The sequence below is a fragment of the Pungitius pungitius genome, chromosome 1 (genome assembly GCF_949316345.1).
Source record: "Pungitius pungitius chromosome 1, fPunPun2.1, whole genome shotgun sequence".
NCBI lineage: Eukaryota > Metazoa > Chordata > Actinopteri > Perciformes > Gasterosteidae > Pungitius > Pungitius pungitius.
In genome coordinates, this window is record NC_084900.1 from 9933673 (window position 1) to 9959338 (window position 25666).

Below are 25666 nucleotides of genomic sequence, written 5' to 3' on the forward strand. Positions count from 1 at the left end.
AAACTTTACTTCCAAAAATGCAAACTGCGCCTTAAACAATTATGTGAATGTGTGTTTAGGAACACATACGAGAACAAGCGCATAAAAAAACGACAAATTCCACAAAGATTCATTTTTAATTCATCGAGATGCATTAAGAAAAGTCAACTATTTCCATGCAGAAGTTAGCCATAGTCCCAAAGACAATCATTGAGTCATTTGGGCTGTGACACAAAAAAAAAAGGTTAAAGTGAACAAGTAACAATTTCACAGCCGAATAAGTAACTGACATCAGCGTGAGCCTTTAGCGACAATAGCATGTCATTACAAGGTCCACTGCAATCTTCAAAAACCCAAAGCTTCAGTGTTAAGATTGTCTCAGCAGTGAGAACGAATAATGGAGAGCTGCTTGTTTTCATTATGTCATACTGTAATTGTGAAGTAATGGCTGGCATGATCTTTAAAGACTTCACTTGAACCCAAAAGACACTCTGACACCATCTGGGTGTAGCCCCAGCAGATTACTGCTGTAAATATCGATATAAAGTGTTGTTCATCACGACATATATTCACGTGCCAATCTATTTCGATCACGATTGTAATACAGCATCAAATGTCTTTTGGCAATTGATTTAAAAGAACTACGACTGTACATGTTTTACCACAGTTGTCTCGCAAACCTGGGAAACCCCGCCTTTGAAAGCCAACAACCTCCATAAAGCTGTTGTTGTTGTTTACGACATTTTTCTGCTGAGTCAGCAGGCCGAGCCGACAATGAGCTCAGGAAAATGTTGACTCTGCATGATTTAAAGAGCACAACGGTGCTGCGGTTTGAAATACTTCTACATTAGCCCTTAATAACAGGATACCAGTTACGTGTTTTGATGCATTAACAGACTCCATGCATAGAATTCTGCAACATGTCACGGCACATAACAGGCATTCCTACAAAGTGCACCATTTGGGAACATATTGAATCTCAGTTAACGAAGACTGACGCAACTTCCACTCGGAAACAAGTAAAAAAAACACTTAGAAGCCATAACAACACAACAAAGTGTTTCTTCCCATTTCTTTTTTCAAACAATAAATATTTAGCAGGCATTTGTTTTCCTTCAGTAAATCGCAGGCTTTTGCCCACTGGATAGTGCACCACTTGCATTGGTGTGAGAGTAAAGAACGACAGTCACTGCACAACCAAAGCGTAACATTTCACCTGTGTGTTACACGTCAACAGGTCTGCGTTCCCGCACACAGCCAAGCCACAGGCTCGGGATCCCTCACCAGAAAACAGGCAGGTGAGAAGCTGCGTTTCACCAAACCACTTGCTTCCGTGCCACCTTTAGAAACGTAGCCCTTGTTAAGAAGCTCTGAAGAATAAAGACACTGTCCTGCTCTCACGTCCTGATAATCTACGGCCTGCCGAGGTGCAGTGCAGAGAGCGCCAAAGGCGAGTTAAATAAAACAATATGTACAGTTGGGGCCTCGGCTTCGACTGCCGCTAAATGAGGCGTTTTTTTGAGCCCGGCTGAGCCGTCGGACGCGTCGGTCGGTGTCACGCGAGGGGATCAAGACCAGGATCACTGACGGGGAGCCTCGGCGTCCTGCGAGGGGGTTTCTTTTTTTACATTTTTTTTTTCTGAAATGGCACTTCTTGGTGAAGTTTAGGAGATGGGCGACAGGGATACAGGACACTGCCCGTTGTTGTTCATGATGTCATCCAGGTCTTCGTCGTCCAAGTCCACTGGGGAACGGAAAAGGTCAAAGGTCAGGAAGGGTGCACATCCACTCACAGAGGCTACAGATTTAATCAGATTCAATTGGGTTTTTATCACAAAACTCCTTAATTCAGTTTTTGTATTCAATGGAATAGTTTGAAACGTTTGCGAAATAACTCATACCATTTCTGTAAAAAATGTACAGAATCTGTGAATACCATGAGCCTGCAGAGGTTGTGAGATTTACAGGTCACGTTTACACATTACTCAATATAATTGTTCAATAGCTTACGGACATCTAGGGTATGATATAGACGCGGTGGTGCCTGTCGTGTGCCTGATCCAAACAAAGAAAACCACCCCACCTTTCTTGGTTCGACCGATCTGTCCCAGCTTGGGGGCCCTGTGTCCGAGTCTCTGCGGGTTGCCCCCCCCGCTGTCGCCGTTCACCTGGGGGTGTCCCGGGCCGTAGGGCCCCGCCGGACCCGGCTGCCGGGGCGGCCCGGTGGCCGGGATGAGCTGCGGGATGCCCGATGCTCCGTACATCTCGAGGAGGGACGCCTTCTGCCGATCGGCCGCTAGATGTCCACACAGCGCAGGCTCTGTGTCGTGTCCAAAAGCGTCTCACTTCCGCAATGGCATTCAACGCAGCGAATGTATGAACAACGCACCGCGGGCTGCCGCCGATCAGACGGGAAGTCCCCGTAGCCTGGGAAAGAAAGCAAAGGCGTCCGTCAAAAAATAGATGTGACGCGTCGGAGGGCCGCCGTTTTCCGCGTGTTCTGCGCGTTGTTTTCAACCAACAGTCCGATCCTAACAGGTGGATCGTGTGCCCGCTGTTGTGCCGCTCCGCCGCCGGGGCGTCCGTCTCACACGTTCACTGTTGAAAAACGGCTTCCACCGCCGGCTGCTAAAAGCACAAAAGCATCACTAACAGATCGCGTGTGTGACCGGTGCTCGAGGAATGGCGTCAAACACGAGACACGTGAACTCACCTCTTCGTGTTCGCCGAGGCCGCGGCAAACGGCTGAATCCGGTAAAAGCGGCGTCAGAGAGGAGCAGTGTTGTTGTTGTTGATCAGATCTCTCTCTCTCTCTCTCGCTCTCTCTCCTTCCCTCTCGCTCTCTCCCCCTCTCCCTCTCTCTCTCTCTCTCTCTCTCTCTCTCTCTCTCTCTCTCTCTCTCTCTCTCTCTCTCTCTCGACACTTTAGCGACGAAGCGTTTATTTAAAGGGGCCTCTCGTCGTTTTGTCGTTCTCAGGCATTTCCTCGTATTGTGTCGTGACTCACAGCGGCACGTGGACGTCAGTGCGCGTTTGTATGTAACGTGAAGGGACTGCGCTGACACTTCGGATTGTACAGCCGAGTGTCAACGTTTCGACGGGCGCGGTGCGTAATTACGCAATTTGGGTAACGAGAGAGGGACTCAGGTGACAGCCAATGACTAGACCCAGTGGCGGCTGGTGTTTTTTATTTTATTTTGGTAGTGCCAGCCAATCATTTTCAGCAAGAATCCCAGAATGATTCGATACATAAATGATAAAACACGCATTAATTCTTTTTAACAACAGTTTAACACAATAAGGACTTCTTATTCATACAACTTTTATTCAAAATATTCACTATATGATATAAATACCATGTCGTAAATATTATAAATATACAACTAGGCTGCCTTAAGCGTTTGGCCTTGGGCAGCAGATGGAAATGAGCCTCACTGGCTAACTCTGGCTTACTTACAGTACAACTGTTGATTAGTGTGCATTGTCCCTGCAAAATAAATGATTAAGTAAATAAATAAATATTATTATATAAACATTATATAATAAATGTATCCCCCCCCCACCCCCGAAATGACACCCAACCCCCCCACCCCAAGTCTAAAGTTGTCTAATTTGTGACTTCAGTATAAATCCTGTGGTTAATCTTCAGCCTTCAAATGTTTCTGGTTGGACTTTAAGCATTAAGTTATGATGCAAGGTTTGTAAAAACATTCCATATCAAGTTCTGTTTATACATACCTGTTGGCACTGTGTCACCTCTATTACTTTTCTACATATTTAGGGTGAGTCCATGCATGGTTGAGAGATTACCCAAACGAAAAAAATAACCTTCAGACTTGTCCAGACCTATCTTCCCTTAGCTTAAACTCTGCGGACCTACATGGACGCCGAGAGGCTCGGTATAAATAACCGTCGGTGAGTCTCTGTAAAACAATCCAACACTTTGTCGTTAACGGCGCAAAACACGCTCCCATCATGTCCAGGATCATAAGTGTCACTCTCTTGCTCATCATTCTGATTGACTCCTTCTACGCCAGCACAGGTAAATCTGACAAAGCGGTTCATAGGTAATGTATTATTGTTGCATATCAATGATTTCGTGCTCTTTGTCTTTTTCCACTGTGCAAAGCTTCCCAAAATGGATCTCATCCTTCCAAAGGGCACATCCGTCTGTGCAGGTGCAGAGGTGATTGTCTTATTTTTGGTTAACGATTTAAAACGGTGAAAATAGGCATGAAAAAGAATTGATCATTACATCAGGTAGTGTGAAGGTGGTTCTGTCAGCCAAGGAAGTTACATTATGAGGGGTTATAATGTGAGTTTCTACAGTGTTCAATTAAATGACTAACCTCTATCTTTCTGCAGTTTTTGCCAATGGAAGAATCAAGTGTTCCATTTCAACAAATGACACAGAGAAAAAGTATCTGAGGAAGTGCCTCTGCAGCAAAACAAACCAACACAGTGAGTGAACTTACATTGTATGAGGGTGTGCAATTTCTTTGCCTTTTTCTGGGCCAATATTCAGTAAAGATGATTCATTTTGTCGCCATTTTTTCTCTCAATTTGTTCCCAGAGTTCCCAGAGATCAAGGCAGCCTGCAGCAAACAGCTGTTTAGTGTTCCAATCTCCCTGATTTGAATCAGTGAATCTCAAAAGGAGAGCCGGAGAGTATGACCTTCAACATGGCTTATTGGAAATAATAGCACATCATCAGCCATTACATCCAGTTATATCCTGTAATTCATGTCACAACATGACATGAATTACTTTCCATATGCATCACATTGTCCTTGTAATATTCTATTGATATCTGTGACTTCAAATATATTGTAAATAAACACAATTTCTAGTACAGAGATTATGTTTTTTCTGCTTTGTATGTGTATGCTTAGCAGTACTTTTTAGGAAATATGCTTTTTCACTTTGCAGGCGAGTGTTAGATAAGAAGATCGATACAACTTTGATATCTGTAAAGTGAATATGGAGCTGCAGGAAGCAGTTGATCAGATTATCTTAGTTTAGCACAGTGACTAGAACCTGGAAGACAGCTTGACTGTCTCTGTGGAAACGTAACTCTAATTGACTAATTCCCATGATATCACGATTATGTCACAAAATTACATCAAGTTCAGATTGTCACTAATTTATAACATACATTATTTTGAAAAATTGCCATAATTTACTTCATTTACCCATTCCTTTTATCTCCTCTTTAAATATTTTAGAAATTGAATAATCGGGTTCTATATTTTTGGGTGGATGTGATACGCTCTCACGCTCCATGAATCAAGTCAATCTGTACAATCACCTGTGTCAGCTGCAGCCCGCATGGAAGAGGAGTCAGATTTCACTCCGATGGGACTTTCCTGTTTAGGACGATGACAAATTGGATATTCCATTAGAGCAACATTTAATGTTGCACAGCTTCAAAGAAAATCTTTACATATGGTGCAATTTCATATGGTGAAATTACACTTTTATAAGTATAAGAAAGTATCAGATCTCCATGAAGGGAATCTGCGCTTCCTATTTGTATATCATACGATGACATTTGATAAGTGCTCTGGTAAGACACTGTGATTTATTTGTGCTTTTCAATTAACCGGCACAGATCCGGAGTTTCCAATGGCGTAACTCAGACATACAGGTAGACATCAACTTATCTCTCACTGATGTATCGGAACAAAATACCACAGGTCAACAGAGTTAACAGTCATGGGAGCACATCGCCTTGTCTACCCGCCTTTTTATATTTACCCCAAAACACTGCAGGCAAGCAAAGAGCTCACACACGTTGAGAAGACAGGGTGAACGTCTCACAGTACAAAAAGTGGCCCACACTTTGTTTTTCCTGGGATTCTGACAACTAAACCCTGAGGCGGGTAAGTCGTGAATTCTTGATAAAAAGAAAAAAAACAGCCTGGTTACGTATTTCCAGTTCTAGTTCACTGAGGTAAATCCTTTTTTCTGAGTACAGCGGGCTGGCTCTGAGCCATGCGTGTACCAATAAAAGGGTAACGCTCTGGAGGAGTCTTTATCTCGTGAGTTTGGAGCCGAGGAGCAGAGCTAAAGAATAACTCAGGTCAGGAGACAGCTGTGTTTAGCGGGCAGTGAGTGAGGGGCGTGGACGTCCGATCAGGGCAAACACCTCACTGGTTTGTTGAGCTGATCCTGTGACTTGTGCTTTAGGTCAGAATTACGGATACAAGGTGTGCTGACTTATATCCTCTTTTTTAACTGGTGTTAATGTGTAGAGGTTTTCCTATTGCAGGGGGCAGAGAGCAGCACCCCAGGCCTAGTTTTCATTTAATTGCAAACTAGTAGATCAGATAGCAACTTAGTCATTTGTTAGCATTTACATATTTATTTTGTATCTGTTTTTTCAAAATCGGGATGTGTTGCTATCAAATATCTAAGTAGTGGATTCAAACGCAAATAGTACAATTTGGAGTTATTATATATACCACAGCGTAACCCCACCTCTCCTTCATGGTGGTGGATGGCCAGCCCAGCTATGTCTCGACAGGTTGTTCAGGTTCAGCCGGAGAGCAGGGTTCAGGAGGAAGGTCAATGGAGTACGGGCCTGTGTGAGTGCCATAAAGACGTGGGAGACTGTGAGTGTCCAAACATGATACAGTGTACAGTGTGAAATGAAAGATGAATTTGTGAAATGAGGAAACATGAATATTGGTCATATGGTAATATTGTTCATACCGTACACATGACGTATATTTGCACTTCGGTTCATCCTGGCAGAGAGATCCCTTATATGTTTTTTTCAAACTTTTTTGAGGGGGAAAGGGAGAGTTTATTTTGTAACAAAGTGCCGTTCTCGGGACAGAGGATGTCACATGTGTAAAAATTTCCAATCCCTTTGAGACAAATCTGTCATTTCGAGCAAAAAAAAAGTGAATTGAATTCTGTTTTTGAGTACGTTGAGTTGATGCGGTGTGTGTGTGTGTGCGTGTGTGTGTGTGTGCAGGCTGCTTTGCCCTTTGCTGCTTACCGGTGTTTACCTGTAAAGTGACCAGCGCTGTGGGCTCCTGTCCCTGCCTGCCCCTGCTGGACTGTATTGGCTGCGTACCGCCGGCCTCTCTGGCCATGAGGGCGTCTGTCCGGGAACGATACGGCATACCGGTAATAAAGCACACACAGGAATTTATATCTCCCGGGTAAATATATTTCTGATCAAAACACTTTCTCTTCAGTTTTTTCACAATTGACATCTTATGCATGTTACGATCAAATGGCATAGTAAATAGAGCATGCTGTAAGTGGGAAAAACAATCTCTGGGGGGAGGAGGCCCCCGGACCCCCGCTCGGTTTGGACTAAATTCTTCCAGTGAAGCGGAGTGGTGTGGTGACACTGTGATGTTCTGAACAATGCAGCCAATCGCGTACACTGTGCACCCAGCTCAATACACAGAGCCACAGGGGCTTTGGATAATTAGGATTACTGCTGAGAACACGAGGACTCTTTAGTGATGAAATACAATTACAGCACACAGGAGGGGGGGGGGGGGGGGAATAGCAGCGACATCACAGAGATGTGCATGATAACACTGGATATTACTGAAGCAATGCCAACAATGTTTGGAGTCTGTGCAGTTATTTCATATTTAAATGATAGGGAAATATCTGTTAGATCACTACATCTGAACTAGAGCCGTAAAAAACTTGATGACTAAACAAGCAGTGGTGAGTGCATTAAGGAGGCCAGGCCGCCCGCCCACGGTGTCCACACAAAAACACCCCTCGCTTACCTGCCATCAGGTCACTGTGCGGATAACAAAAACCGAACAGACGCTCAGCGCGCAAAAGCACATGCCGGGGCAAAGTTTTGAGAGTCTGATGTTGGATAAGCGCAGCGTTTCTGGGACAGTGAAGAGAAGACGAGATAAGGCAAGATGTAGGAGGCTGGGGAGGCAGAAGCTGGAGCGCTGCCACCAGAGAGAAGGAGGTGGTTGGTAATGCTGGCTTCTCCGGAGGTGGAGTGGGCAGCGCGTAGCTGTCAATACCGCAGAGCAAGAGCTTAGGAAAGTGCCAGAAGTTCTTATGAAAACAAGTCACAGCATGTAGGCTGTTTGTAGCGCAAACTCTCTCAGGGTTGGAAGGAGACCAGGCTGCAACAGTGGTGTATCCCGAGAATAAAACTGTGAATTCAGTGTGATTACTTCACTTATGTGCATATTAGTTCAAAGTTGTGCATCGTCGTTCTGTGCATACAGTGTTTCTGTGTCACTATTTACTGAGACAGTAGTGACTGGCATGGCTCTAGGGACACCATTGTTAGTTGGTCGCTCTACAGCTTTTAGCCAAAATGAGATATCTGAAAAGATATGAGACTGAATCCCACCAAAACTCTGCAGGCCTACATGTAGCGCCCTGAGATGATTACTTCTATTCAGCCTGAGATTGGCATCTGTAAGATTTACTGATGTCAATGTTTATTGGATGGGTTCACATCCACTTTAGTACAGATATTAATGTTTAACACAGGTGATCCGTTAACCTTTCGCCTTACGCCATAGTCGGCTAAAGATTTCAGATTTTGAGTAAAGTGATGTGATTACTTTAATTCATGAACTACAGTGTCAGTGAATGCAAGTACTATATTTGAACTGAACAGGAAAATACAGGAAAAAAAATCTATTCAGCAAATAATTGATCATCCCATAACTAACATGTTGAAGTCAGCATTAAGCTATTTGAAAATAGACCTTTGGCACAGAACTGTCAAAATGGCTTCACACTTCAGGACTTTACCCCTTTCTGTACGTCATATGTATGCTTTTATAGACTCTATAAGTACACTGGAACACAATGTCATGTCAAGCTGTTTTATCTTAAGACGACGGGTAAATCAATAAATACATTTTTGTTTAATATTCATGTTTATTGTAGTTCAGATCCAAAAGTTGCATTTAAATCGCAATGATGTCGGGACGCGTATTGATCACTTTAATTGTTAATGTCCTTCCCACAATGAATCCAAGAGAAAGCCAGCGCAGCACAGAGAGAGTGTGTTACCGAACAGATCCAAGATCTGTTGCTCAAGACCAACGTGTATGTAAATATAAATATTGTGTTGGCTGTTACTATGATCAAGTTGTAGCCAGATTCTCAGACCTGCAAAGATGCTCGTCGAGGGGAGAGATTATTTTATTATATTTAGGGTCTAACATTAAATACACAGATTGCAATGTAGCAATTCAAATTAGGCTACAATTATTATATACAGATTGTGGAAGAATCATTTTTTAATTGACAGTGACAAAGCAAGAAGTAGGAAAGAGAATCAAAAGTTACACTGCTGAAGAGACACATTCTGCACATTGATCCGCCTTGTTGGTGTTTCCCAGACTTGATTGATTCATCAAATCTCACCCTCCATATCTTCAATCTTGGCATTACTGACAAGCACAGAGTTCCATTTGCTGTAATCCAAGGAGAAAATACTTGGTTGCCAGAAACTCAGTGTCCTCAGGGAGGGGATCATCATTAAGTTACACTGGCAAAGGCACTGCTGTCTGTGAAGCTGTCAAGCTGCCGTATTATTGCACATTACAACCTGGAACCATAAAAAAGGAATGTGTTTGAACTACTAATAAACTACTTGTCAATTATACAATATATTCTCTTAGAACTAGAAAAACAAAAAGTGTATCATAGTACATCAGACAAAACAAATTGATCTGCTGCATTGTTTATCAGTAAAAATGTATATGCGACGTAAATGCAAATGTGGGGAGGTGAGCCTCCCACCTGTGTTCAGGCCGCTCTGCATGTGTCCTACAGGGGAGTGTGTGGAGCGACTGCCTGTATGGATGCTGCTGCTATCCGCTATCTTGGCTCCAGATCTCCAGAGAGCTGAAGAGAAGAGCAGCATCCCACGCCTCCTCCTCTTCTTCTTCAGCCAGATACACTGCTCTGACTTCCCTGCAGGAGGCGCACTTGTTCTAAAACTCTTCTGTGCACCCTAGCAGCCTGACCTCCAGTGTTGATTTAATCACACTTCCTCTGATCGGCAGCCACTCCCTGTTGCCTCAGGGAACTCAGAAGAGACCTGATCTGCTACACAGAGAGGAAAGTTCAGTCTTTCACCAAATCAAGTGATAAAAAGTCATATGACTTGAGGCAACTGTATCAGACGGAGCTCATGTAATAGGCCTACCTTTATTCTACTATTCTTCTATGTTTCTACTCTACTAAGTTAAAAAAAAATAATAGTTTGAACCGCTGATTCACAACTTCTTTGCCCTGCGAAGTGCACACAAAGCATTGTTTTTATTGAGGCTGTACTGTCGTTAAGTTATCAGTAGATGTAAAAAAAGGTGGAGTGAACTTCTTGGGGACTAAAAAGATAAAGGATGAGAAAATTATATTGTCAAGAAATTACTTAGCAAACTTCAGAAAAATAAATGTAGATTGGTTTACAATTTCTACTCCCATAAATCCTTTTACGGACCTTCACTTTTGTACAAACCCCACATTGAGAACTACTGGATCAACATGCAAACAGCTAACTTCAACCTAAACATCTCACCGCAAGTTTTAACTTATATACATACAGTGGGTACGGCAAGTATTCAGACCCCTTTACATTTTCTTTGCTAAAATCAAAAAAGTTAATTTTATTTCTCATTAATGATGATTATTGCTCAGTTTGGCTGGACGGCCAGGTCTGGGAAGAGTTCTTCTTCCATTTGAGGATTATGGAGGCCACTCTGCTCTTAGGAACCTTGAGTACTGCAGAAAGTGCTCTGAGCTCCTTGGGCAGTTCTTTCGACCTCCTGATTCTCATTTGCTCTGACATGGACTGATTTTAGCAAATGGCTTCAATGAAACAAGAAAGAGTGAAAAATGTAAAGGGGTCTGAATACTTGCCGTATCCACTGTATATATATAAGTGTTTATATTATCAGTATAATGTATTTAGTTGATAATGCTTCTGTGTCTATAGTTTGAATGCAGGACTTTTATTTGTTATGAAGTATATAATGTGTTCTTCTACTTTTACTTAATTATGATATTTGTATCACCCGTGCAATGTTCATCACAAGGCAATGTTCATCACCCCTGCACACTGATAATAGCAAACATGTTTAAAAAGACGAATTGTTAAATACAATTTTTTAAATACTATTTCTTCATTTCTTAAAATTAACTCCATCACAGTTTATTTGAATGGTAAAGCACTGAAATATAAAACACAATTAATGAAACTTACTCAGAGGGAAAACAGTTGTTTTAGATTTGACACAGCAAGTTGTTTTCTTTTTTATAAAACGGTGCGTGGAGAAAGAATTGCACTCTGCACTTTGCATCAAAACAGATGGTCAAAGAACGTGGATTTTATGGAGAATGAAACACATTTCTTCTTATAAACTGTGAAAAATTAGAATTTCATGGCAGATTACTAGAAATTGTTATTAAAGACAGGCATTTAAATAAAGACTCAGAGCCACGTGTCTCTTTTGTTCTCATCACACAGACTTCTGTCTGACCTTAGTGAGGCCAGGCAGAGGAGTCGTACGCTTCAAAGATGGAGTGATACATTTTGTATCACAATGACGTTTGAGATTTAGAAGGATGCGTGACAGCCAGAACAATCTGATGTCTGACTGCCGAAGGTATTGACACAAGTCAGACCCGATAGACCGGTCAGTGACATGCAGCCGATGCTGTGCTGTCACGTTCACAGCTCGGCAGCCAGGCTATAAGATGTAACGCTGCACCGCAAATCCATCCGGGAATACTGCTCACAGCAAGGTAAGACAACCCACTGTGTTCCTGGTTTGTATCCAAAATTGTGTTTTTCTTTTAGCAACGAGGAAGGCTAGAACCAAGCATGAGCAGTGTTTTCCAAAGCTCTAACTCCAGGTGGAGGATTGCGTGACCTTGGCGCTGTTGCAACCTGACTAGAATTTGGTAGCAGGACTAGGGACTAGAGACCTGTTCCTGCAGAGTTTGTTCAGCTTGTTACCTGAAAGGTGAAAGATGTGGGTTGTTTACCCAATAACAGCGCTGTGTAACTCCCATTGACCTGAGCGGTTCAGTGTGCTCCTGAGGTTGTACATCTCTTCTTGGCTTTACTTTTGTGACTTCACCAGGACCACACATTTAGAATATAACCTTCATTTAACCACCTTATATTTTCACAGATTCCCTTATTATGAAGTAATAAGCAGCTGACGGTGTATTTCATATATTATATATTTCATTATATATATATATATATATATATATATATATATATATATATATATTTCATTTCACAAACTACTGAATAGTTCTACAGCAACTACCATATACAAAATTATATTCAAATTGTTTAAAGAAATCTTGTGTTTGAATAATTTATGAAAATGCATCACAAAAAAACAATTTCTCCATGTACGGTATATGCAATTTCAAAGTAACTGTTAAGTGTTTTATTGTATCATTTAGAAAAAATGTTTGGTCTTGGCAGTTACTGCAGTGTTTGTTTTTGTCAGAAGCTTCAGTCATGTCTGAAACCTTCAGCCAGCCCAGGCCCTTCATCACCACCAGCGTACCCAACCAGTGGACGTCTGACATCTGTGATTGCTTCCAAGACTTGCCGCAGTGTGAGTGCAGTTCTCTTCACGCAGTTTCTGCCCAGATAATACGAGATAACATCGTTTTTTTCGTCCCGAGTTTAACAACAATGTCTGTGTACTGTCCAAAACGACTTTACAGCCCAAGACGAGATGGATAAGACCTCAGTGACTTCAGAAAATACATTTCCATTGTTGATCCTCAACTATCTTTATTTCAGGCTGCCTTGCCTTTTGGTGTCCTCCATGCTTCGCCTGTAAGACAGCCCATGAGGCCGGGGAGTGTTTGTGTTTACCTCTGCTGGACGCTTTTGGACTCATCCCTCCGATAACCACAGCACTCAGGGTGTCAGTGCGCCAACGCTATGGCATTGAGGTACCAACCATTTGCTGACTTGAATGCATTCTCCATACAGCATGTACAAGCATTGTGATAAAGAGCCACTGTTGCCTTCACTGTTCATCGGTTATACTGTAACAGGATTAAAGAGTGTTGCCCCAAAATTTGGCAAGACCCTCTTCAGCGCCTGTATGGTCTTTAGTCTTTGAGTTTTTGTTGACAACAACATGAAGTAATCTACTTCAGTAATGGATGCTCGGAGCGTGTTATAATGTAAAATAACAAAATGATAATTACATCGGTGGGGTGAGGGTTGAAGGGTTGGAAATCTTTGTCTTGGGCCTCGTTATGTATTACATTCACTTGACAAACTTAGTTTTTCAAACGTTTTTTCCACCTCAACCACAATGTTTTCTAAAACTGAACTACGCCCTGGACTGCCCAATGTTAAAAAATGATACCAAGAGTCCCAGACCCAGTGTCGGTATGTGACCAGCTGGCGATGAGGACGGGTTTGTACAACAGTAAACTAGTGCCGTGTCCGCTTGTAACGGGCTGATTGCTTGGCTCCTGGTATCGCTACTCGCACATGGAAAGCATTTGTTTTCTTCCCTTAACTTTTGCATCTCCAACTCTTCTTATCTTCCCGCCCTACCACTCCCAACTGCGTCTCTGTCTCCACAGGGTACACTGTGCAAGGACTGTGTGTACTCCTTTTTCTGCGGGCCCTGCACCTGGTGTCAAATCGCAAGAGAGATCAAGACAAGGAAGAATCCCATAACCTTCGTCAACATGGCCGGCCGATAAGAGCAAACTGCTGAAGCTGCCACAGCATCACTGTTGCGTGGGATCCGTTGCTGATTCAAGCATGCCTGGCTCTGTGGAATGTCGCTGAGCATCTGATTGATGTTTTGATGAGGGAAAGAAAATATAAGCACACACTTCACTTGTGTGACATCCATTGACAGATATTAACGAGAACTTAACAGTGACAGCTTTGCTATGAACTGAACAGTGTTGTAAACATTTTTTGGGTTACTGAATTTGCACACAGATTTCACACAGAAATCTTTACAATGAAGTAAGGCATGTATTTGATCCTAATGCGTAATTGATGCTTTGTCTTTAAACTCTTCAGTCCCCCAGATTTCTCTATAACCACTGAATGAAAATGTGGTACAGAAATTCATGGTCCCCAGAGATTGTGTCATTCTGACTTCTCCTTCAGCACAAGGTTGAAAATGATTACCTGCATAACAAATAACATTCCCATAATTCTCAGCTGCAAGTCTACTTTGGTGTTTGGTGTGTTGTTAGGATATTCATATGCCAGTCAAAAATAGTTAACATGATGAAAGATTTACTGCTTACATTAGCATCAGCATGCAGATTTTAGCATAAAGCTCAAAGTAATCTAAGTGATGATATACCTATACACACATAACTTATTTTCCTACACACCCTTCATTAACAGGTGTGTGAAGATCGTTTCTTTGTTGTATTACTTACTGTAAGAACTAACTACCAATTCTACCTGAAGTTAGGATTAGGGTTAGGATTAAGTTGTGCAATATTGACCATTATGCTAAAACATAAATTATTGTTATTTATTTTCCTAAATCTTTCTTTTCTGCTCCTTTTATGAAATACAACTCCTCTTCAACCGTACAATAAAAAAAAAAATCCTTTTGAAGTTCGACACAATCAATCTTAGTGTGTTCTGTCCTGTATGCATAGTATCTGCCACGGTTTAATATATGCCTAGAAGTGTTAAATACCAGCCATGAGATTAAAGTCAGTATCCAAGTCGAGTGTTTATAACAATAATGTTACAATTAAAAGAATTTAACACGGTAGCACAAAAAATCTATGAACAATAGGCTTTTAAATAAAAGAAGATGTTTTGGTTAACAGTAAAAGCTCATGCTAGGCATGTGGGTGAATGGTGTGAACACTGACACAAGGACTGAAATGAGCCATAACATGCACACAACAATTGAAGGACGGGAAAGTTTGGACTAGCCCGCGTCACAGGAGAATTGTTCAAATATTTGGGCCTGAGGTGAACTTTGGAAAGGTGGTTGAGTTTGAAAAGGTGTACAAGGGAAATCCTCAAAAATGTTTTGGATCTCAGGCCTTTCCCTATTTATGTTATCTCCATGGCAACGCCTGTATTCACCAGCAGCCTGAGTCGGGAACTCTGAGCTCTGTGCAGAAACAAACAATGGAGCATCAGCATCTTCCACAATCTAGCGCCCAGACGATCTAGATGTCTGCGTGTTTGCCTTCCACTGGTACATGTAAATGTCATTCTTTAAGCTTTTAACTAGGGCTGCAGTCAAGACAAGTCAATATCCAACACAGAGTATCTATCTCTGATCAAAATGTCAGCTATCGGACCATGTAGTCTGTTATGATTATATGTCACTCTTGCTCTCGAAAGGAACGACAACAACACACAAACATTCACATTTACTGACAGGTCTAGGCCACTTTTGTGGACGTTACATTGACCTACATTCATTTAATTGTGACTGTGTTCTATTCGGTTAACCTTGATCAAACCATAAACTTAAAATGACTGAAAAAAGATATTTCCCTATTTGGTACATCTCTTTTTTTCCCATAGACACACACCTTCACAGACACCTTCCCGTATTAAGTAGTCTTTATTCGGAAATTTCTCACTAAGGTAGTTATAACCCTACCCCTAACCCACTAAGTTATGAAACCTGTCTCTCCTGTCCCTTTGGTATTAGAACCTGACTTTCATCCCTTTCTTCATAATTGCACCTCATTTTCTATCATTCCATTCCTTACAATGTGATCGCTAGTTAATAATTTCCGTTAAATGTTAATGCAGATTCATTTTGTACGCATTCAAATGACTTAACCTTGATCTCAACCTGCATCTGCGTGGTCGGCTGTTACCTCCAATTGTTCTATGGTTCAGGTTTGTATAACTCCACAGAGGCAGATTAGAGAAGGCAAAGGCTGCGACTCACTGATATGACTGTTGAACTGTGCCTCTTGCTGTTGTTGTAATCGGGAATGCTCACTTTATTATTCCCCTTGCAATTTGACCTTGCCTGATTCCTCCCACCCTAGTTCCCTGCCACACCCATCTCATTCTTGTGTCAAAGCTGTAGGGGTTACCTTTCACTTCCTGAAGTTTGCTGATTTAAGCCGATTTATGAAGGAGCACATTTCAATTGCTTGTGAGAGAGTCTACAAGAAAACTGTCGTTCAAAGACGTAAAAGGAGCAGAGATTTGAAGCTGAGCAGTAAACAGAAAATGTAAATTATTGGATCAAATCCATTGAAATGCACTTTACCATACTTCCTTGCACTGGCATCATTCCTTTAACATTGACCGTTGTTGTTAAAATACACATAACTTTGATGGTAACTTTTAACCCACATATGGGACTTTGACCTGTTAGAATAGGGACAGTGTTTGAATTCAAGCCATGTGGAAACACAGATCTCACATAGTTTCCTGGCTCTCTCAGAGGACAGCGAGCTCAAGCCAAACTTCTGGATTTTGATACAACAAAAACCAGGTGGGGATGTTTGATATACTTGTGAATAATTTAATATAAATAATTATAATTTACATGAATCATCTTTCAACTTCTCTCTTCTTTGTGTTTTTTTTAAATATTAGAAAAGGTAAGAAATGGATTGGAAACCATTTTTATGATAAATCAGACTACTAAATGAGTTAGACTTCATTGTTGGAGAATACACATTAAGCATTATCTGCTTTTAAGAAATACAAAAAAAAGAAATGGTTGTATACCATACTTAACAGACTGCCGCTGGTTCACACACACACACACACACACACACACACACACACACACACACACGCGCACACACACACACACACACACACACACACACACACACACACACACACACAGACCCAGACATAGGTCAACCAACATACAACAACAGATTTGATGCAACCCCCATTGTCTACACCCCCTGCTTGTCCATCTCCGCCAAACTTGTGAGCCGATCCAAAGACCCACTTTAGTACGCCTACCCATCTGACATTGGGGTGGATGGCACTGTCATCTACCTTCTACATGGCGGCACTGTGAAAACCATGCTATTAGATATCTCCAGTGCCCTCAACACCATTCAACCCATGTATCTGGAGAACAAACTGGAACACCTTATTATAGCATGGATTTTGCGCTAGCATACCATTCACAGTATATGCGGACATACAGGAGTTTTTCCTGTGCTGATTTGAGGATTTTGGGACAGGGATGTCGCATGTGTACAGACTGTAAAGCCCTCTGAAGCAAATTTTTCATTTGGTAATTTAGGGCTATACAAAAAAAAATGTTTTAGTACAATTTTAAAGTGTGATCCTGCTGCTGTCCAGCAACAACGGGGATCCATAAAGATCCGTTGGCTCATTTCTCTTCGTCTGGCTAATTTATAGCTTTGTGGCACAGGGGAGTCATTGACTACTATAAATTTAAGGTATGATCAGGCCCAAAATAATCCGGTCAAACCCAACATGAACTGGAATAGCCCGAAATGCATAAGCAGTTTCGAGCCTTGGCAAAAAGTAAAATAACAGACTTTATCCTGTATAAAAAGTTTAATAATTATATATATTACATATGTATGTATTTGTAACCGGGGCGGCTGGGCGCCTGGTCACATTGAGACAACGCTACTCTGGGACTTTCACCCAGAGAATACCACATTAAATATAGGTTCTTCTGTGTTAAGAAAAGGAGCAGAGAGGTGAATTTCTAGTTTTTAAACAATGTTTAGTTTTATTAACAGGCAAGTTTGGCATTGGTTAAATAACAGATCTTAGTCCAAAAATAAGGCTTTTATTACAAAATATATTTGATGCTAAAAATGATGCTATACTGAGGTGTTTTACCAGTGGCTGTATAGGGGAGACCTACAGGAGTGGGGAAGTGAAAGGGTAAAGGGCCACCACCAGGTACCAGAAAATAAAAGTCACACACACTGCAAAGCAAAAGACACAAATTAGAACACAGAAAATATAAAACATGCAAAATCAACTAAGAATGAGGAAGTCCTCCACCTAGTGAGCCACCACCTATAGACCTATGACAAGCCCACCTGTACTAGCATTGAGAGGACCCTGTAATAGGACTCACTCGGGTTTACAAAAAGAAAGAAAACACAAAATCAAAGAAACACTAACTTAACTGGGGAGAAATTAACTAACAATTCATAATAGAAATACTAAATAAAACAAGGTCACCATAAGTATATAAAGTACATTTGCAAAGGGCCAAAAGCAGCAGTGGCTAGTGCTCAGCTACAGCACCTGAAGCCGACATCACTTCCCCGTTCCTGGGAATTTCACATTATTACAGCCACACATGGTGAGTGCTGCACAGATTTAGTGGGAGCTCTGTCACTCGTCCCCTTTAGCCGTCAGTCCTGCATTTAAAGAGAACCAGGAAGTGATCTGGCCTCATCTGTTGGGAATCACTAATTAAAGGATGGTGTGGCCAAACAGGTAGAGGAGGAGCACTACCCATCACATACAGTAAAAAAAATTACAAGCTATAGCCTTTTCAGACATTAGTAATTCGATCACAGAAAATCAACAACTGAAAATCATTGATCTTAAGGCCTAGATCTAAAAAAAAAGAGGGAAATTGATGAAAACTATTGGCAATGAATGTAATATTCCGACAGCAAAAATAGGACATGCTATTTCCATTTGTTTGTCACTTTCAGATTTGGACATACACAATATGTGAAGCCTACCTAACGGTTTTGGGCCTTTAAAAGTATAATCTTTTCTGTTTTGTTCCAGGATATGTCTGGAATGATTCCTTTATTCCGGGCAGGCCTGTGCTTCCTATTGCTCAGACCCACTTGTTGCAGCGCCAGCAGGATTTTGGTAGTGCCCGCTGATGGCAGCCACTGGATAAACATGGAGCTGATCCTCCGAGAGCTGCACTCCAGAGGCCACGACATCACCGTACTGCGCTCGGCCAAAAGCTGGTACATTCCTAACAACTCTTCCATTCATACCTTTATTAATGTGACCATGCTGGAGGATGAGTTAGACGCAGACTTCTTCGATAAAATATTACAAGATGCTATCGAATGCCGCTGGCTGCTGCCCTCTATAGGCATCTTCTGCCAACAGCAACTGATCACATCCTTGTTGGGAAATGGCCATGAGATCCTTGCTATATCAGCTGCTGCAATGCTAGATGACCCCGTCTTTATGAAGAAGCTGCATGATGCAAAGTATGACTTAATGTTAACAGACCCTGCTATGACATTAGGGGTCATTTTAGGTACACGGCCATCTTTTGGATTGAGTATGTCATCCGCAACAAAGGAGCTGCCCACCTGCAGCCAGCAGGTTTTAGTCTTCCTTGGTATTCCTACTTCTGCCTGGATGTGGCGGTTCTATTTGCGGCCCTTATTGGAGTCTTTGTCTGGGCTTCAGTCGTAGTCTGTAAGATCCTCTGCTGCCGAAAGTGCCGCAGGAAGGTGAAAGCAGAGTAACTGATTACGACCTAAGTCCTGCTTAAAGACCACGCCCTTTTTCTTTGGGAAAAACTCTTAAGCATCTCTAAGAAAATGGAAATCAGCACCTGATTCTCTTCTACAATTTTGAAAAATTTCTTTCTCATATTGTAACCATTCAAATTGAATAATATTAATCACCGGTAATTAGTAGTAATTCACAAAGAGATGAAATAATAAGCACTTTATTAGTTAAATAAGAATTTCAATGTATCCTTCAAAATGGTTTATCAAAGATCTCAAGCAAAAAAATTGCAACAGATAGGTCAGCCAGATCATTCCTAGTTTTCTCACTTCTTATATGGCACAAGCACACTTAGAGAGGAGCCCTCTGAGAGCTCACATTATAAAGGGTGGTGATAAGATTTACAATTTGATAGAATTTGAAAATTCTCAAGAAAAGAATTCCACATAAAATTATCCATAATGTATTAAATACTTTTTTTATTTATACCTGTGTTTTTCTGCAGGGCTGCAGACCAAATTATGAATACTTTAAATGAGTTGTGCAATCACATTAGTGCGGTAGTTGCACAACATAGCAACAATAGTATGTGCAAACATACCAACAGGATGTCTACATGATGTCTAGATAATTGTGTTTTTTCATTCACAAACATGTCGATCTTTAAAAGATGCTATGTTGAGTCCCGCAGAGATTGGCAGTATTTCTATTACTTGAATTTGAAACATTTAATTTCTTTGAGTATTGTGTAATTAAAATATAATTTAATGTATTTTCGCTCGTCTTTGAAGTGGTGCTACTTCACCAAAGTTCACAGAACATCATAACAGCTGTGGCGGATGTTATTAACCGACCATCCATTTAAGAGAGAATATTTATTTTATGTCTGAATACAGTCACTCCCTTTGTTTTAATTCAACATAATTTTCTGTCACAGTGTGGGTTGTGTCCTGTTTTATTTTGAAGTTTCCTGCCATTTATATGTCCCTGGAAAAGCTTCACTTCCTGCCTTGTCCTGTCATCCCCTGTGATTGTCTGCTGTGTCCCTGATGGTTTCTACCTGTGTCCAATCACCTCCACCTTCCCTGTGTATTTAAACCATGTGTGTTTGTTGTCCCCGGTCGAGTGATTGAATGTCTTTCCTGAGTTGTCTGTATGTATTTCGTTTGCTCGTGGACGGATCCCTGTTTTACCCCCCCCCCCCCCAAGTATTTAGATAATTTAAATAAAGTCTTTATTATTTGCAAGTCTGCATTTGAGTCCTGCTTCCGCCACACCGACGTGACAATTCTCTATCATTCCATTCCTTTTAATGTGGTCGGTTTTCAATCATTTCAGTAAGACGTTAATGGAGATTCATTTTTCACACAATCAAATTACTTAAGTTTTAAAATAAGGGCTGTCTAAAACTACTGAACTAGTATACAGTACAATAAATCCTTTTCCCTGATCACAACCTGCATCTGCGTGGTCGGCTGTTACCTGCAATTGTTCTATGGTTCAGGTTTGTATAACTCCACAGAGGCAGATTAGAGAAGGCAAAGGCTGCGACTCACTGACATGACTGTTAAACTGTGCCTCTTGCTGTTGTTGAAATCGGCAATGCTCACTTTATTATTCCCCTTGCAATATGACCTTGCTGCTTCCTAATTCCCTGCCACTCCCATCTCTCACACTCGTACTGCACTTATAAAGTAGCAAACAAGAAAACTGCCATCCAAAGACGTAAAAGGAGCAGAAATCTGGAGGTGAGCATTAGTAAACTGATGAGTCTCTGTATTCAGACAGAATATGTTGATTAGGTTAAAAGCCATCCAACAGAAAACTTTACTTAGCAAAGAGTTATTAATGTCATTAGAAAGACATTCATTTGACACATTTAAGACAAATGTAAATTACAATGGTCAAAACCATTAAAAACACTGTAGCATACTTACATCATGCTGTTAACATTGACCTTTGCTCTTGAAAACAATGCACGTGCCTTTGGAAGTAACTTATGACCCACATATGGGACTTCGACCTGTTACAATAGGTCCTGTATGTGAATTTATGTGAACATAGTTTTCTGGCTCTCATAGGACGTGGACCTTACGCAAAACTCTTGGATTTTGATCATAGAGTAACCAGGTGGGGCATTTGATTTACTTTTGAAATAACAATTTAACAACAAAATACTTTTGATGGATTTAGACACAGATGATACACTAGCTGTACCTGGCTTTGCCTTTAATAAGTATACAACTTTCTGTGTGATTGCAGGAAATGTCTGGAGTGATCTCCTCTTTCCTGGCAGGGCTGTGCTTCCTATTGCTCAGACCCACTTGTTGCAGCGCCAGCAGGATTCTGGTAGTGCCGGTTGATGGCAGCCACTGGATAAACATGGAGTTGATCCTCCGAGAGCTGCACTCCAGAGGCCACGACATCACCGTGCTGCGCTCGGCCAAAAGCTGGTACATTCCTAACAACTCGTCGATTTATACCTCTATTAATGTGACCATGCTGGAGGATGAGTCGGACAGGAACTTCTACAATCAAATGCTACAAGATGTCATGGAATGCCGCCGGTCGGCACATTTCATAAGCACCTTCTGTCAACAGCACTTGCTCACATCGATGTTGGGAAAGGGCCATGAGATCCTTGCTAAATCAGCTGCTGCAATGCTAGATGACCCCATTTTCATGAAGAAGCTGCATGATGCAAAGTATGACTTAATGTTAACCGATCCTGCTTTGACTTTAGGGGTCATTTTAGGTACCTACCTAAAGCTGCCGATGGTTTTCAATGTGCGCTGGATTAATAGTGGAGAGGGCCATTTCACTATAGCTCCCTCTCCTGTCTCCTATGTCCCTGTGCCAGGAAGCGAACTCCATGATCGGATGGATTTTCTGGAACGAACCAAGAATATGTTACATTATTTTTATATATTTTTTGCACAACAAGTTTATATTAACCCTCCCTACACCGATCTGCTCCAGCGGCATTTCCCTCCTGGTACTGACCTGCTGTCGTTGGAGCGGGCAGCTGATATCTGGCTGGTGAGGACCGATTTTGTCTTTGAGTTCCCTCGACCCACGATGCCCAACGTGGTGTACATAGGGGGGTTCCAGTGCAAACCATCCAGTCCCCTTCCCGTTGAGCTGGAGGCCTTCATGCAGAGCTCTGGGGAGCATGGGGTGGTGGTCATGTCTCTGGGCACATTTGTGTCGGCCATTAATCGTCAGGCCACAGAGGCCATCGCTGCTGCTTTTGCTCAACTCCCTCAGAAGGTGGTGTGGAGGTTTGTGGGTGAAAAACCTTTATCCCTGGGAAACAACACGCTACTGGTGGACTGGTTGCCTCAGAGAGACCTCCTGGGACACCCTAAGACTCGCGCATTCGTAGCCCACGGAGGCACCAACGGCATGTATGAGGCCATTTACCACGGCGTTCCCGTTCTGGGCCTGCCCCTGCTCTTTGACCAGTTCGACAACCTGCTGCGGCTGAAGGTACGTGGGGCAGCTCGGGTGGTGGAGGTAAAATCAATCACCAAAGAAGACTTCCTGGAGGCTCTAAGGGACATCCTGGAGACTCCCTCGTACCGTGACAACATACAGCGTCTCTCACAGCTCCACCGCAACCAGCCAATGTCTCCCATGGACACTGCCATCTTTTGGATTGAGTATGTCATCCGCAACAAAGGAGCTGCCCACCTGCAGCCAGCAGGTTTTAGTCTTCCTTGGTATTCCTACTTCTGCCTGGATGTGGCGGTTCTATTTGCGGCCCTTATTGGAGTCTTTGTCTGGGCTTCAGTCGTAGTCTGTAAGATCCTCTGCTGCCGAAAGTGCCGCAGGAAGGTGAAAGCAGAGTAACTGTTTACGATTAAGTCCTGCTTAAAGACCACGCCCTGTTTCTTTGGGGAATGAACTCTCAAGCATCTTCAAGAAAATGGAAATCAGCACCTGATTCTCTTTTACAATTTTGAAACATTTATTTCTCATATTGTAAACATTGAAATTGAATAATAATAATCATTGTTTTTTAATGTAAATGATTTCAACAGAGATTTGAAATAAATAGTCCTGGCTTGCGTCAAGTAGATTCATCACTCTTTGGAAATGTTTTTAAATTATGAATATAAATTAGTCTTTATCATTTATAATAGCATGCTTTTCCTAAAACTTTCTAAGATCAAAACAACTGAGATTTGAAAAGTCCATAACTTTTCACCACAATGTGTTCAGAAATCAGAATTGCCTGAATGGTAATTTACAACAAGATGAAGTTATGCGAAGGACTTTTTTAGTTACACAAGTATTCCAACGTATCCTTCAAAGTGGTTTATCAGAGATCTTAAACACAGAATTTGTGCCATCTGTTGTCTTGCAGCCAGATCATCAGTGAATGTCCTCACTTCATTTATTGCACAAATGCTTTGCATGAAGAGGAACCTTCTGAGGGCTCACCTCATACACTCTGTGCCCCATAATCTTCAAGAAAATTATGCAACACCATATCATGCTTTTTCTATTCGATTTCCTGCATGGTTCTGCCGAAAAGAATATGAGTAATTTAGGTAAGATGTCCAACCATGCACATTGAAAGTTGCATGCTAGCAAAAACAGTATGTGCAAACATACCAACAGGATGTATACATGATTATGTCTCTGATCTTTCTGTCTTCGTTTCCTTAAGGTAAAAAAAGTATGTATGAGGGTAACTTTCATACACTGTACAAATTCTACACTGAATCTTGAAACAGATTGCAAACACACATGGATAACTTCAATGCACATAACAAACAAAACATAGGATTGCGGTGTACACAATTGTTTTCTTATCAGCTAATTTTTTACTAAGCAGTAAGGGGAAACAAATATTGTAGCTGAGATAAAGTTCCTTCAACACAATTTTGGCCTTAACAAGCTTTTTTGGAATGTATTTCCATCTGCACAGATTAGAAAATTAAAAGGCAAAGATTTGCTCTGCACTAACCGCATGCCTATAATTAAAAATAATAATAATAATAACAATTAAAGCTTTGACCTTGTTCCTTTCAATAGCCAAGTCGGCTTCTTTTTTATGTACACCTCCTGGTTCCATGGCCAGAAGGAATAAAAACCAGACGATATCTGTTCCTCTATGTCCAATTCTATGTAAAACTAGTAGCTTGGCAGGCAGGGAGTTTATGAGTTAAAATCTTATTTTATAATTTGGACATGTTTGACATTTCTAAAGGAAAGTAAGTGAGTGATTACACCCTCCTCCCTTTGAAACCATGTGGTAAAAATACTGCCGAACACCCATTGTCTCAACAAACCTATTCTTCCCCAAAACAATTTCAATTGTGTACGTTTTTTTCCCACTGGCGCACAGTCAAAGTTCACTCTGGGTAAATTGCACTGATTTACTGCCTGGTGGATGAATAAAATAATATATTTTCATGCATTGTATACATTATTATTCATACATTTTTACATTTTTACATGAAAACACTTTCTCTGTGTCGAAAGGCATGGTTAAAAGAGCATAGTAAAAGTGGTAACTTGTTTAATGGCATGTAGCCAGTGGTCGACAATATAAAGGGTATTAGTGGACACTACATCAGTTCCCTCCCCCATAGCTCCTGCCCACCTAAATCATCCTGTCTGCTACTGCTAGTAGGAGAGCTGGAGACTGAGAAAAAGAGAGAGTATGTTTTTGTTCTGATGCAGAAAGGCTCCTGCCCCAGGATGTTGCCTTTAAAGCTGAAGTAGTGGGTTTCCTGTGGAGGAAACGATCACAGAACAGACAAGCCTTGGTCAAGACACCGTGTTCCCAACATTTCTTGAGCACAGGTCACCGAGCTGCAGAGCGGGAAGCACACTTCTGTGGGATAAAGTCAGTCTTACAGCTTCGAGTGGTGAGTGAAAACCTCTTTTGTTGGATTTTTTGTTTTGGACCTGCTGATGCTCAACAATATGAGAACGGTCTTGATTTCTAATCTGCAGGTGGTTGTTTCCCCTGATGGATCCTGGATGCTTTGGAGATTGGTTGACTGACACACAGCACAACTATGAGCCTGACCTATTGCACAGGAAAATATATTTATAAATTACATGAAATGGAATAATGACAACTGGATGCATCAAACAGATACATCAAACTAATCATAGTCTTGCTTTGAGTGAATGAATGGGTATTTCTAAGACAACTCATCATCCTGCAACTGTCAATTCATGTCCAAGGGAGGTCACCTGTAGTTTCTCATATCCGGGGCCTTTATCA

General features: G+C 41.5%; 4 protein-coding genes across 4 annotated transcripts; 3 read left to right on the forward strand and 1 right to left on the reverse strand.

The window, feature by feature from the left end:
• Positions 1-97: 97 nt before the first annotated feature.
• On the reverse strand, positions 98-2841 carry si:dkey-112a7.4 (uncharacterized). The gene is made up of 3 exons (XM_037480610.2): positions 2693-2841; positions 2063-2406; positions 98-1723 (listed from the first exon to the last, which is right to left on the reverse strand). The coding sequence occupies exons 2-3, from the start codon at positions 2241-2243 to the stop codon at positions 1644-1646; spliced, it is 261 nt and encodes an 86-aa protein (XP_037336507.2). The 5' UTR covers positions 2244-2406; positions 2693-2841; the 3' UTR covers positions 98-1643.
• Positions 2842-4954: 2113 nt separating this feature from the next.
• On the forward strand, positions 4955-11422 carry LOC119222802 (placenta-specific gene 8 protein-like). Its single transcript, XM_037479690.2, has 3 exons — positions 4955-6592; positions 6961-7115; positions 9777-11422. The coding sequence occupies exons 1-3, from the start codon at positions 6478-6480 to the stop codon at positions 9939-9941; spliced, it is 435 nt and encodes a 144-aa protein (XP_037335587.2). The 5' UTR covers positions 4955-6477; the 3' UTR covers positions 9942-11422.
• A 1064-nt stretch (positions 11423-12486) lies between these two features.
• On the forward strand, positions 12487-13781 carry LOC119222756 (cornifelin homolog A-like). The gene is made up of 3 exons (XM_037479619.2): positions 12487-12586; positions 12778-12932; positions 13581-13781. The coding sequence occupies exons 1-3, from the start codon at positions 12487-12489 to the stop codon at positions 13701-13703; spliced, it is 378 nt and encodes a 125-aa protein (XP_037335516.1). The 3' UTR covers positions 13704-13781.
• A 2565-nt stretch (positions 13782-16346) lies between these two features.
• ugt5g1 (UDP glucuronosyltransferase 5 family, polypeptide G1) lies at positions 16347-25664 on the forward strand. Its single transcript, XM_062561562.1, has 4 exons — positions 16347-16385; positions 21478-21549; positions 21682-25301; positions 25390-25664. Exon 3 carries the CDS (start codon positions 21685-21687, stop codon positions 23269-23271), a length of 1587 nt encoding a protein of 528 aa, XP_062417546.1. The 5' UTR covers positions 16347-16385; positions 21478-21549; positions 21682-21684; the 3' UTR covers positions 23272-25301; positions 25390-25664.
• The last annotated feature ends 2 nt before the right edge of the window (positions 25665-25666 follow it).